The 15,443-nt window shown below is 35.8% G+C and overlaps 1 protein-coding gene across 5 annotated transcripts in view; it reads left to right on the top strand.

The window, feature by feature from the left end:
- Window positions 1-15,443, top strand: part of LOC122791042 (myomegalin-like) — a 3,200,315-nt gene that overhangs the window by 1,666,514 nt on the left and 1,518,358 nt on the right. For all 5 annotated transcript variants that reach the window (XM_044058817.1, XM_044058818.1, XM_044058820.1 and 2 more), the window contains exon 27: window positions 1,380-1,498. In XM_044058817.1, coding sequence (XP_043914752.1) covers window positions 1,380-1,498 — 119 coding nt within the window. The remainder of the gene's footprint in view (window positions 1-1,379; window positions 1,499-15,443) is intronic.

Raw genomic sequence — 15,443 nt, 5'->3', positions numbered from 1 at the left:
CTCCCTCAGTGAAACAAATCTGTTCCAGTCTTAACTCCAGTCCGTGGTCTTACTAGAGCCAAATACGAGATAATTCATTTATTTACACTTTGCCGACTTAGTCTCACTATGAAAATGATCTCATTTCAGGGGAGACTGAAAGTGATATTCATACTCAGTAGCAGAAATTTGGCCAGAAGCACTAGGTAAGTTCTTCTCATAGGTGAAATACTAGGCATTTAGTCTACAGACTCTTATATACCTACCCATTGACCAGAAAGTGACCAAAGGTGAAAATCAAATGCTATACCTTTTACTTGTGAGATGAACACCTTAACTATTAAGCAAACCCCAGCTCCAAAAAAATGTTTTATACATGACTACTAGGCTAATGACCCAGAGGGCATTTTAAGCCTAGCTATGCTTCCCAAAGGGTAGAATCAAACAGTGTACCTTGCGGATGTAAAAAGAACACCTTAACCATTTTGCCTACCCCCCAAACTCACTTTTTGTCCTGACATAGGATGCTTTATGAGTAGTATGCTATTTCTATTGTTCATGAATGCTGTAGCTTATGAAATGAAAGTGTTTAATAAAAGAAGGGGTGAATTGAGTACAAAGATGTGCACAGGTTCCTAGTTTTCTTCATACACAGATTCTATATTATTAATTGCAAGAAATAAAGGGTGCTAGACAGGGATCCAGGGAAGTAAATATTGTGGGAACAAATAGCCAGGGAATTGTTATGGCTAGGCTTGTATAGGTCCTAGGGCCGATAGCCTAGTACCAACCTGTGAACCTCTAACCTTATCGCTATTTTTTTTGCAAGTGCTCTTGCCAAGGCAGGAATGATCTTTTTGAAGTCTGATCCTTTTAATATAGGTGCAGTTGTGTCCCATAGGTTGGTTTCATGGAACAAGGATACCAATGTACAAGGGGCTCACGATTACAAGAAAGTCATCAGCATGAGTTCAAGGGTATAAGCTGTTTACCAGTTGTGTAGGATATTTTGAAGATCTACTGTTACGGTGAACAGTTATCTGTCTTGTGTACCCTCTGAATTGCATGGGTGTGACTTGAAGAAAGTTATTTTGTTTCAAGTTTGTAGATAATGATTTTGCATTAATTGCCTTACTACTACTACTAAAATATTTTGCACATTCTGCCATACAAAATATTACTTGTTAAAGCAATATTATGTTAAAGCAATATTATTTCGTAACGCAAGCAATTGATGCCAATAAATTGATATAATTTTTATAAATTTTGTTGACTGCTGTGCATTTTAATAGCGAATAATTTTGATATGATTAAAAAACTGCCTGTCTGTGGATATGAAAATATTAGAAACTACACGTGTTAAGGATAGATTTACAGGAGTGCTTTTTGTTGTATAATAGCTGACTCTTTTACACTTCTGGGAGACCAGACCTCATACATGAGCATTTGTTTGGATGATGTTGATGAAAGTCTTGATCGAGACATTGTGAATCTTTCTTTGCGGGAACTTCGTAAAAAGGTATTTTCTTTTCGTATATTCTTAATTTTAAACAATGTAAATAATGTTTAATATATGTTTTTCATTTTTGTAAATATGTTCCTTTATCACACTAATTTATTAGCAGTTATGTACTGAGAAAGTCTGAGTGGCTATGACAATTTTTTTCAGCAGAAGGATGGGGAGAAAAGCTCGACAGTTAACGAATCTTACAAAATATCATACAGTTCAGGACAATACAGTACAAGGCAAAACATTAAATCTTAAATATCACATATAGGGCACAAATATCATTATATAAAGAAAAAAATCTAGAGCCCAGAAATCATTATAGTCCAGTGAGTTACATTGCAGTTTTACTGTAGTATTTAACTATTTAGAATTTCTGTTTTGTAATTTATTTCAGTAACCATTAAATTTTATAAGAATTTTCATAACTGCATACCCTTAAACTTCATTTTATGTAATGTACGCTATAGATTTTTCTGTTCTGAAACACTGCACCACGGAGAAGTTCTGATACCAAAGCCCTGTGCAATTCAGAGATAGGGGTGCATGATGGATAAGACCCTGTAATGCAGTCTTGTACCATTGTATTTCTGTAGTACTCCATGCATGGAATAAACATGCATGTCTCCCCAAAGGATCATGGGTGATTCACAAACAGTACAAGGACTCGGTGTGAGTAGTTCCCAAGAGGGTAATATAGGACACTTGAGACTGCATACCTGCAGATGGTGTAGTGCTCATGTTCACACTGATCTCCCTTCTCTGCTAATGTGATGCGGAGCCTTACAGCATGTTAACCCATAATTTAGAGAAAAAAAAATCTTTTGCACAGCAGAAGAAACCTTTCTGGCAGCCATGCTACCACAACCATACATTTCCTCACATTCACTTAATAACCGTGCTGGGCTTCAGCCAGTGGGAACTATATCAGCACTAGATCACATTTTACCAGACTGGGGGGTCACTATGTAGCACAGCAGTGGTACACAGCAGGGAACAGCTACTGAGGTATACTATACCTTGCTTAGTTATCCACTACCTCTGACAGTATTTGTACCATCACGACCCAAGAGTGATTATTTTTTAGTGAATCCCATGAATGCATGGTGGTGGAACACAGCAGAGCAGGGAGCAGCTACTTAGTAAGGTATTATATATGTATTATACACCTTACTGAGTAGCTGTTTCCTGCTGTGCTTTAAGCACGGTCATGCTACACATCAACCCCCCCCCCCCACCAAGTATCATTGCATGTGGCACACGAGTGCCACATCCACTTGGTGATTCACAGTAGCTTGACAGTCTTCTGTATGGCACTATTTACTACCACACTCCATGCATGTCATTGAATTTTGGCAGTGAACTGCAGTGTACTAAATAAAGTGTGTGGAAAACACTAGCACAACCACACAATATACTTATGAACCCATCAGATGAATTTCACCTTTTCATTTCAGCTATTTTTCACAAATTGCCACATTGTCTGCATTTTCTTTCCTTTAAACACCTTTATTAAATTGTCACTTAAGACATAGACACACATACATCAACAGAAAGCAAACCATATTAACATTTTATCCCTTTATGTACTTTATATATTATATGTGTTTTATGTCTTTATAACTGTCATGCAGTCTAACATTACATAAATTGATGAATATTTGCCTTCCCTTAACCATACTCTTCCTCCTCAACATTATTCTGCATGTGTTGTTCCCACACATTCCATTATTTTCAATATAACATGCTCCTTCCATTTTCTAAAGATCCCTTTTCTGGTTATTTTATCTCTTCTAATTCGGTACTTAAAATGCAGTTGGTTTAGATTTTGACTTCCATTTTCTAGCAATTGCTTTTTTTTTTGACAGTCAACCGAATTAAACTTAAAGCCTTACTGTGGATAGACAATTCAGATCATGTGTCCCAGCTCAAAAGAATCATTTGCTGTCCCAATATTTTTTGACAGAGTAATATGTAGGGAATTTTTAAAAACTGGTAACTCATTACACCTGCCAAAACCTGTTCCCAGTAATTTTTTTCCCCATCACACCTGTAACACTTGGTATCTACCTGACAAAAAATTATTTGAAGCCTTCTTAGAGTATAAATAACCTGTGCAAATGCTTCCAAGCAAAAGTCCTAAACCTTCTGCACTTCGTTGCATACTTGGGAGCCAAGCACATGTCCTCCCATTGTTCCCTTGTAAATTGCTTTGCCAGTCTGTCTCTCCAATCTTTTCTAGCCTCCTATGATTGATTCTTATAGTTAATGTGTAGTATTGTATATGCCCTAATAATTATCCCTTTAACAGCAGCTTCTGTTCTAGATTTGACTAAAAACGCTACCAGAGCAGGCATTTCACTTACAACTCCCCTGTCCCTTTCTCTTTACCTATATTCTGATATTGATCCCTCATAGAAAAGGTAGTCTCTAACCAGCAGTCCAAACTTCTTGGCCGCCTCCTACTTTTTTTACCTTTCCTTGCCTAATAATTTGCTCCTAATGCCTTGGTTCCTTTACCAGTATCTCAAGTAAATTCCAATTCCCTCTTGCCAGTTTTCTGTAACCGTACTTTGTCATCCCTTTTGACAAAACCTCCTCTCTCTTTTTCTGTATTGGCTTAGTTAGAATACAAATTAGTTATGTCAAAGCTCCAGAAACCTTAAGTGTACCAAACCACATGCATAGCTTGAGCAATGTGCTTAGAGAGTTATAGTTTAATGTATAAAATTTTAGTACTTTCATCTTAGAAAATCTGGGACTTCATCCAAAGTTAAAATTTCAACTAGCATAAAGCTGAAATTGTTCAGTTTCTTAGCAATAAAACTGCATCAGTATGTATGTGTGTGTGTGTGTATATGTATGTATGTATCTATTTGTTTAAACTTTTTGAATTACTTGTTTTAAATAATATAAATACACATAATAAAGACTTCAGAATTTTTCTGTCCTTAAATGCAAGGCACTGTTAATCAAAATCTTATTTATACCTAGTGCATTTGTGACATCTTAAGTGTAACTGCCACATCATTTCTTTTTGATCCACAGTGGTATTCTGTGGCCTTCCCCAGTATCTGTTAAAACCCAGTCAAGAACGAAGAAAAAGTTCTTAAAATTAACAATGTCTGGGCATTTTTCTTGCGTTTTTTTTTTTTTAATGTTGTATAAATGTTCTTGTATTCTTTTACATAACTTTGTTTTGGTTTTACCAGTGTAGAAGCCCTCATGCTGAAGTGCACCATTTTCACGCACCATTTACCAGTGTAGAAGCCCCCATGCTGAAGTGCACCATTTTCACGCACCATTTACCAGTGTAGAACCCCTCATGCTGAAGTGCACCATTTTCATGCACCATTTACCAGTGTAGAACCCCTCATGCTGAAGGGTACCATTTTCACACACCATTTAGCAGTGTAGAAGCCCTCATGCTGAAGTGCACCATTTTCATGCACCATTTACCAGTATAGAAGCCCTCATGGTGAAGGGCACCATTTACCAGTGTACAACCCCTCATGCTAAAGTGTACCATTTTCATGCACCATTTACCAGTGTAGAACCCTCATGCTGAAGGGCACCATTTTCACGCACCATTTATCAGCGTAGAAGCCCTCATGCTGAAGTGCACCATTTTCATGCACCACACTTTCTCATTCTTCCCACACTATGTGATGTTATTGATTCCCTGTTGGTTTCAAACATCTCCTTTAGATTCTTTTGTTCTAATTAAACATCAGTGTATTCTCCCACTTTTATTTGTAATTCCATATAAAAAGCAGGAAAGAAACTGATAAGAGTCAATTGAATATGAAAGTAAGATAGCTTACTTACAGCCCCCTCCAAAAAAGGAAAAACAGGGAAAGTCTGTTATGAAATTTTACAATCAGAAAATGGACCCTACTTGTTAATCCTTTCCTATTCAGGAACTTTGGAGTGTTGTAGGAAATGTGATTTCAGCACATAGCGAGTTGTGTACATGGCAACGTGTTTGTCATATGTCAAAGAATACCATGTTGGAACAAAAAGAAATTATGTGGCAGCTGCAGTTAGATGCCACAAATCCACCAGGTCCAAATGATAAACTTTGATTAATAGTGTCCTGTGTTTAAGGGCAGCAAAATTATGACAGATTTATTTATTATATATATATATTTAGATTATTATTTTAACAATTTTAATTTGAAATGGTTTAAATATATATATGGATTGATGGATTTTTGTTGCTAGCAAACTCATGCCAGTTTCAGCTTACTACTACTTTATATTTAAAAATGTTCAAATACTTGGCACATTAAGTAGCCAGTAAGGTGTGATTATTTATTGGTCACATGGTTCGTGCATAGTTTAAAATCATCCCAGTCTTAGAATTTTAACTTCTGATGAAGTATCAGATTTTGCAAGACAAAAGTGCTAAAGTTTTATGTTAATTAAGTGATAATTCTCTTTGAGAATGTTACCGAAGGTGTAAGTTGCTTGTTTGTGTTAGAATACTTTCTGCAAGTTCATGAATATAATGTTCTGCATGGTGGTTGTTCTTCACCAAAATCCCACTTTGTTCTTATTGCTTGAACTTCTCCTCTGCTTCATCATCATACCTTTCACTTTGAACTATAACTTTCTGCTAGTATTATGTATATGAGCCTTAACTGTGTGGCTGTAAAATATTCCTTCAAAGCAGGTAATTTTAAACCATCTTTTTGTATTGGGACAGCCAACTTATCCCACTTAACTCTTGCCCTCTTCTGCTCCCAGAAGAATTCCTTCAACTCTTTATTCATCACTGTTCATAATTTCTCCTCTGTTTATTAAGTATGCCTGACCCGTGTATAAAACTAAATGGATTAGAAACATTTTCACTGCTTGTATCTTACTATCCACATCCATAGCAAAACAGATTCTAGTTTTTGTATTATTGTTTGTTTAGTCTTTTCCCACTTATTCTTTGCTTCCACAACAGAAGCCTTTTTATTCCATAGTCCTAAATACTTCATCTTATCGTGTCCCCATAAATATGGTTAGTACTGAAACAGTTTGTGTATGGGTACTAATTTATGGCTATAGCCTTTCTTTTATCTTCATTAAATGTATATCCCAAAATGACTTGAAACTGTCTTAAAGCGTTCTGTGACACCAAGATTTCCATTTCTGAATTTTATCAAGTACAAAATATCTGCAAATAAAGCCAAGAGTTGCTTGATTACCATAACAAATATGTCCTTGAATTTGAGTCCATTATTTTCTTTGCTAAATTGTCAATAGCCCTAAATGTAAAGGAAATAACACATGGGAAGACACCCATGCCTGGTTCCTCCGTTCAGACACAATGTATTGGAGACAAACCCTCCCAGTTTAATTCTTGACTCCAATCCTTCATTTATCCTCCTAATTAAACCTTAGTATTACATTAAAGAATACAAATACTTCCACTACTGGTAACATCCCAGCGTACTCTGAATATTTCTGTGCATCAAGATTCACATACAGTGGTATTTTCTTACATTCTACTTCCCTCTGAATCATTATTGTTCTACTGATGCGGTCAGTGTTTAGCTCCCTTCCACAAAACCATGCCAATCTGTATCTATCAATTTTGGCAACACCTTTATCATTCTTTAGCTAGTACAGACATAAACACTTTATAGTCATGGTTTAAAATTAAAATGGTTGTATGTGAAGCTGGGTCTGATAGCTTTTTGCCCTCTAAGTAATATAACCACCACAGCTTTCTTCCAAGATGCTGGTGCGTCCCGTCATTTTAAAATACTATAAACAGAATCTTCCAGACCTTTATCACTTTCTTCCCTCCTAACTTCCAAATTTCCACAGGAATTCTATGTTTTTGGAGACTTCACTGCATATTATGCGTGACCGTCTGTATCTCATATCTTCCTATTTTAACTGTTAGTTCATAAGCATCATCTTTCTCTAACCTTGGCATAATTAAGTCTTCGATAAATATTTCCATTTGTGCTCTTTTCTGGTTTCTGTATTCACCTTCTTTATACAAATTTTTGTAACATTTCTGAAATATCTGTAATACGTCTATAGGATCTCTGGTTTGTTTTCTTGTCATAGGCTCCCCAAATTTGGTGGCGGCCCTTTCTTCTTTCTGTTGCCCAAGTCATTGTGCTAAAAGTGTGTGCCATGGAGTTTATAATCAGAAAACAGTTGCTTAACACCAATGTTTCTAAATTGTACATATTATCCACATACTCCCTTAATTTCTCTTTAGCACTCTGCAGTTTCTCCTCCTCTTGTTCTGTGAGATTCGGCTTATTCTGCATTACTTTAACTTTTGTCAGCCCTTCTAAATAATTCCTATTACTTTTTAAAAGTATCTTTCTCTTTTATTACTAAACTCCATTTTGATTTTATCCGACTCACAAGCTATCCCTTCTGAAGAAAGTGTCTTCCTAAACTCTTGAGTAATTTTCCTAACCATTCCTTAAATTCCTGTATTTTAACAGATAGATGGAAAAACACCAGCGACTCATTTTTACTGTATTTCCTTAGATTTTTATCTCTGTTTTTATTTGTGCATGATCTAAAATGCCTGTTGGATGTGTGTTGAAGATTTCAGTTAGATGCACATGTTCATGTAAAATTTCTATCTGGTGTAGCCCAGTTATTATGCCTTGGGGAATAATATGTAAATTATTTTGAATTCCTGCTACTGAATTCACTAGGTCCTTCGCAAATATTTTCATCAATTTCTTCAGCAATTTTACCCTCTTATTGTTATATTTTCCATTCTAGGTCCCCTGATACATTCTCACTATTGGCAAATCAAGTTCCATTCTCCACCTATAAGTAATATTCCCTGCTGAAAGTTGATTGTTTCTCCCAAAATTTTCTGAACTCTATAATAGCAGTTTTTGGTGGAATATAAGGTCAGCATAATCCTCCTCTTGCCCATAGTCCCTTACTGCCACAGGTCTACCATTATTTTCTGCCCCTAGCAATCAATATTGTTGTTTTCCTTTGTTCTTTATGTTCTGCTAAATATCCATCCTGAAATAATTTTTTTGTCAAATTCTCATGCTCATTTCCTTCTAAATGTGTCCTCCTGTAGCACTGCAATTTGCACTCTGCATTTCTTAACATAATTCAATACGCTTTCCTTTTTGTTTATATGTATAAGGCAAACTTACATTCCAAGATAATATGGATGGAGTAACCTTATAATAAAAAGCTGCTGTTCCCACCTTTTATATGCGACATCTTTTTGAGTATGTATTTCCAACTTTTGTCTTGCGTGCACTCACTAATGTATGACAGGTTTATTTTTTATATAGTTGTTTCTTATCTCTATTTGAACCTTTGTTGTGTTTTTCCAAGACTTTTTGCTTTAATGACAACTCTTGCACAAAAAAACTAAATCCAGTTTCAAAATACCTCATTCACTATTAATTTAGAACAAACGCACAAAATTGTCTGTTTTCAATAATTGAACTTTAACCCTCCTTATAGGAACAATTTCCCCAAATTTAGCAGCTCCACTCTCAGGGATTACTTACTCTAAAATTAAAGTTACTGTTGCTGAAGTGCATTTATATCCTGTGTTCCCACTTACACTGATTGCTGTCTGCCCTTTTTATCTGTGTTCTCTTCAGAGATGTGCAAAATAGCTTGTATGCTTTTACAACACATTAACTTTTAGCCCAAAGAAAAAGTGTAGTGGGCTACTTTTAAATAAATCCAATTTGTGCACTGTTCTGCTAAATGCATTAAAGTATTGAGGCTGTTATCTCTTGCTCACATGCCTTAATTTACTAACTAACATTTTCACTGAGTTGCTTGCCATTGTACCTCTAAACTTTGCATTTTTCTCAACAAAGAATGCTTAGAGCCCTCAAGAGTAATTGTTTGCATCTGCAGACAGCTCATCCATATGTAAAAGTAGTCCGCAATGAGGAAATAAAAACAGCTAACAACTTTGCAGATTCACGAAAAAAACGTTGTAAATTTCACTCAGAACAGAATCTACAGAACTCTGATAGCCAATTTCCTTCAGCTTGAGTGTTTTTGCCTCCCACTGAGAGCATTTGCAAACAGAAAAAAGCTAATATCTTTGCAGATGCAAGCAACATAACATTTTTGTCCCTTTTGGCATTTTGTGCTATTTTTCAAGCCTGTTTGCTTACAAAAAAAACTTGTTTATAGCTTAAGCCAAGGACACTAATGTCGACAGCCACCCTTGTAAAAATGAGAAAAATGATATTAATTCTACATATAATCAATACACTTTTACACCCCCACCCCATCAGCCCAAGGTCTCGGCATTTATTTTCTTAAATTTGCTTTTGTACAGCCTTTCTTCTCTTGTTATATTGTAAAACCTATGTTTTGTACGACTAAAACATTTTTGTTTAATATCTTTAACACGTACAGTGGTCACTGAAAAGAGCTCCCCCTCCCAATTAAATGTCCCTTACTGAGCATTATACAAAACTGCTTTGCAATGTAATACGCTATTTATATCTTGAAATGTTTTATACATATACAAATAGAAACAGCTTTTTTTTTTTTTTTTTTTTTTTACTTGCAGGTGAGGCAAGTCAGGTATATCATTTACAGTCCACCTACAAGTTTAACAAAGTCAACAAAATTCCTGTCTTTTTCTGCCACTTTTTCTTGCAAAGCCATACTTCACAAATGTCATTGATACTTTATAGTCTCCCATTTATTCATAATTTCAGTGTTGCTCATCTTCTGCCTGATCATCTCACTTCCCCAACACTAGACTCTGATTCAAGTTTATGGTACTCCTGATTTGTATAGTCAACTCCTGTACATTTTCGGTCTCTCACACATTTTCCTTTCAAACATTAGAAAAGGTTTCACTACCAAAGTCTCTCAGAGATTTATTTTCATAAGAATGCAAATCAGGGTCCCCTTTTGCTTGCTGGCTCATGTTTTGATATTTCCTTAGTTCTATATCAAAATGTCTTTGATCCTCCTGGAAAATATCCTGAAGACTGTTTGATACAGGAGCTTGAATCTCAAACCTGTCTCTTAACATTCCCCTATCACTGTGAATAATTTGCTTCTCTTCTACCTGGAGTAAGTGAATAATCATTGCTCACAAACAGCCTGCTGTCCATTTTTAATACTTTTCTATTTGTAACCGTTGTGCCAAGATCAGCTCTTTCTGATGACATGATTACATCTTTACCAATATATGCTTTGGCTGCTTTTTCACGACCAGATTTGGATCATACACTCAATGTGCCCTTTCAGTTAACAAATCCTGATGTGGAACATTTAAGTCCAGTTGCTTTTTTGTGCTTTCATAAAATAGTCTGTTCATTCCAGTTTCTGTGATGCAGCAGAAAGCCTTGGGTTTTCTCTGCATTCTGTCTTCAGTTCTGTTATTTTTGAAACCACTCTTCTGCATGCTTTCATCATAGTATAAATGCTGAACTGTGGTGTCATCATCAGGTGAATGTTAGTCTCCTAATAATTTATGGGAGATAGTTCCTTTCAAGTCATATCTTCCAAACCTTGCATATTCTCTGAATTTGACATCTGGACTCTTAAATGTTACAAACGTAGAAGTCATTGGCTGAGACCATAATGAAGATCAAGTGGTTCTAGCAGAAATATAGAATGTGGTCAGCCAGAGTCCCTCGGTGTTGGCCTGGACTTCTGAGAAGTAGATGCCAAATAGAGGACCCAGAACCGATCCCTGTGGAACTCCACTCACATTGTAAGGCATAACAAGACCAGTATGAGCCTAACATTTGATTGCACTGATGAGCAAATTCTCAAACCAGGCATTCAGCTTTGAGATCCATGTATCTTGCCTACCTTTAGACAAGATCATAAGTAACTCTGTCTTAGTGACTACAGCTATTTTGACAAGTGGTCCTTCATTGTCCTTCAGATTTTCAGCTTTTTGAAAACAAGTTTTTCAGGGTCTGTTTATAGAAAACTAGGCAAGTAGACTTGACTGGTCAGCAGTGAACTTGGAAATAACTTAGGCAGGAGATGAGAATTTGTGTTCTAGGAGGCTTAATCCTTGGGGAAGATTATGCATCACTGATTACTTCAATATGGATGTATTTACAGCATTTGGGTCCAACTATATGGGTTTTCTTACCGTTTCACCTGTGGTATTGGTGGCTTTTTTGCCATATTCCCCATGATCCTCCTCAAGTCTCCTGCTGTGTCTGTCCAGTAATACTCAGACAGGCATACAGTAAATTCATTCATTAATTGTTGCATCTTGTCATGGTTGAATGATTTTGTCAGTACTTGTCACTCTCCTACTTTGGACACAATAGAAGAGTCTTCCTGGATTCTGTTTAAGCAGCTTTATTTTTATACAAACACATCACAGTAGAAGTTTACTGACTAACTTAAGTAACTTGTATACAAACTAACTGCTGTAATCATGCCTGCTTACTCCCTGGCTGCATTCTCAAAATGGCACTAGGAATGGCATGTGCTTGATATTTATACATGCACTCTGTCTTTGATGTGCTACTTAACGATACAGCACATAACACGTGCTCTGTGATCTACATCCTCCCTCTTGAAAAACAAACCATGCAATGTTAAGGATAATTTGACATGCAGATATCAGACAATTATCAGTCATGCATTAATACAAGTAATACAAGATGTACTATATATATATGTATGTATGTGTGCGTATACGGTTCCCCTTCAGAAGATTGAGTTACTGAAAGCTCGAAATTCATAAGCTCGAGCCCAAAATCTCGAGTTTCAGTAACTCAAAATTGTGAAGGGAAGAGAATGAAAAAATAAAAGCAAGCTTACTTACATGTTTGCAGGGGGCCAAGTCCCCCTGCAGTCTCCCTGCTTAAATGTATGAGCTCCTTGACCACACTATAGCTGAGGAATGGAAATTCTCCCATTGTGTGCTTCTGCATACAGTGCGGAACGGGAGATTTCCCTCATCCCCGTTGTAGTGCGATCTTGGAGTTGGTATATTTAAGTAGGGAGTGTGTGGGGGGTGCAAGGGGGCTTGCTCCCCTGCAAAAACAGTGTAAAGACATTTTTGCAATGTCTTTTCCCTACGCTTTAGAATTTCAAGTTTCTGAAAATTCGATCTTCTGGGTTCGGTCATCTGAAGTTCAAGTTTTCAGCAATTCGAGATTCTAAAGGGGAACAGTGTATGTGTATATACATATACATATATATATACATATACATATATATATATATATATATATATATATATATATATATATATATGTGTGTGTATATATATATATATATATATATATATATATATATATGTATGTATGTAGAGACACACACACAGTTAAGTCCATGTTGCTACATATTTTACACTGGGCTTAGATACTGGTCCATAAGGTGTAATATAAAATTGGGAATTGGGCTTAACTACTGGAGCTGTCTCTGAAAAAACAAAGGTTGGCGCACTCTGAGTGTTAGTCACTATAACAATGTTGTGATGATGATTGTGGTACAAGTAAGAGATGTTTACGGTTTCGCCTGTACTGTGTAACTTCCAAGTCTATAAGATAGGATCTCGATTCAGGACATTTTCCAATAACTTGCCCCATATGGTCAAAACCTTTTTCCTGTTTGAAGTCCGACTGTTTCTCCTTCCCTTAATGGAGACAGAAGTTTGCTCGACTTGTCGTACGATGACTTCTGGATTTGAACGTTTCTTAAATAATTGAGCCTTGATGGTCATATTTTTGTTGGGAGGGTGGCCTAATGGTTAAGGTGTTTGCCTTGCAAACACAAGGTGCAGGGTTTGAGTCTCACAAGGGATGATTGGCTAAGCTTAAAAATGGCTCGCAAGGGCAGTTAGCCTAGTACTAATCTATTTCTATTTCTATTCCTGGCTTTAGGCTTTAGTGGATTGGTAGGAATAGATAGTGTAGTTCTTGTTTGCCTGGAAAGAAGTTGTTGAGCCAGAGATCCGAGAATATCATCCCAAGGTACGTTCCTAAGGTTAAGGAAATTTGAGAAAATGTCTGAATTGTCGCATCTTATCCTTTCAAGTAGCTGTTTTGCACTCTGCACAGCTCGCTCAGCCAGGCCATTTGACTGAGATACTCAGGACTGTTGGTAATGTGTAGAAAGTAATAAGTCCAAAAACACGGAAACTGTGCACCAACTGAGAAAAGAGCACGCTTTATTAAGTATTAATGTGTAGAAAGTCCCATTCTCTTGCAAATTTCTGAAACAACTGGCTACTAAATTGAATACCATTATCAGAAATAACTTTGTGCGGACTACCATAGACTGAGAAATGATGTTTCAGCTTGGTAATAACAGTAGTAGATGTTAGATTAGGTAGTAGATCAATCTCAAACCAATTCGAATAAGAGTCTACCGATACCAAGTAATGTTGATTGTTCCACTCAAAGATATCAGTGGCTGCTGTCGACCAAGGTAGTTCAAGAACTGGATGTAGCTGAAGCAGTTCTCTTTGCAGGTGTGGTGTAGTACTATTGCATACTGAACAAGAAGAAAGTATTTTTATTAATGTCTCTCGGTAATGAAGGCCAAAATACTAACTCTCTCGCTCACCTCTTGGTGGATGCGGAACCTGGGTGACCACGATACAAAATCTGGATGTAACCAACAAAAGGAACCTGCACAAAGTTACTAATAAAAAATCCAAAAATGTGCAGAAATACGAAGAGGTTTGACCACTTGAATCTTTCCAAACCGTTTATTGTAGCCACAAATGGAAAAAATACACGTAACTGCCAAACATGAACGCTTTTAGAGTCCTTCCATGCGTTTTCGTCTATTCATTGACTTCATCAGATAAATACAAATACAAAGTTCATCTACTCCACATATATATAGTTTAAATCATTATTGATGCAGCCAATAAAAATCATTATCTCATCAATTTCCCGCTGATTTGATTAAAACAATTAATTAAATACATAAAAACATTATGTTGAAACTTAGAGTATTGTATTTTAAAACTTATGATGATTTAAAAAAAACTTTGTAGTTAAAAACAATTAAAAAAACATTTATAAAAAACTTTATTTGTTTAAAACATTCATTTTTCTAAATATATAAAAAATATAAAAATCTGCCTTAAATGAATTCCAGATGCCATCTAGTGGCTAATTATATTATAGTTTTTATACCTCTTTCAAAGCTTAGCTGACCTTAGTTTTAACAAAGGTAAAATAGAAATAAACTCATTTAAACCCGGAAATTTCCCTGCTTCCAGAGTCACTTGCCACCATAGTTCTCTAAACTCAATTCTTTCTTCCCAAGGACCACCCCTAATATCCTGTTGAATTTGTTCTAATACCATGAACTTATATTTATATTCTGGGCATGTTTTGCTGTGTTTATATAAGGCATTGCACTCTTTCTCCGTTGTTATTTCATATATGTGCTCATAGATCCTTCTCTTTAGCATTCTCTCGGTTTTTCCTATGTAAAAGGATCCACATTTTTCACAAATTGCCATATAAACTATTCCCTTGGATTCACAGTTATAATATTCCAAACTGTGAATCCATCTTTTTCTACTTTCCAAATAAAAAGTATTATTATTTATTATATATGTACACTGACTACAGTGCCCACATTTGTATGTACCTATTCTTTTTCTATTATTATTAAGTTTCTTTTTATTTTCTATAATGTTTCTAATACTTTGTGAATTCTTATATATTATTTTTCTAGGTATTTTGGATACACTGTCAATATCTGTGAAGGTTATAAATTTCTCCCATTCTGCCATAAATATCTTTTTAATATAGTTGTTTACTCCATTGTATTCCAATATTAAAGCCTGTTGGAATTCTTCTCCATGATCCTGATTATTGTTAATACTTTCCTTTTTGTTATTATCACTTGTTTTTTTGTTATTTTTATAAATAGGTGCAAATTTAGTTTCTCTTCCATCTTCGACTTCCTTCCTTATTCGTTTAATGAAGTCTAATGGATATCCCCTTTCTCCAAACATTTTCTCTAG

Source organism: Protopterus annectens, chromosome 16.part0 (genome assembly GCF_019279795.1).
Source record: "Protopterus annectens isolate FY-2018-M chromosome 16.part0, PAN1.0, whole genome shotgun sequence".
In the NCBI taxonomy this organism is placed as follows: domain Eukaryota; kingdom Metazoa; phylum Chordata; order Ceratodontiformes; family Protopteridae; genus Protopterus; species Protopterus annectens.
This window is presented reverse-complemented; position numbering and strand designations above follow the sequence as displayed.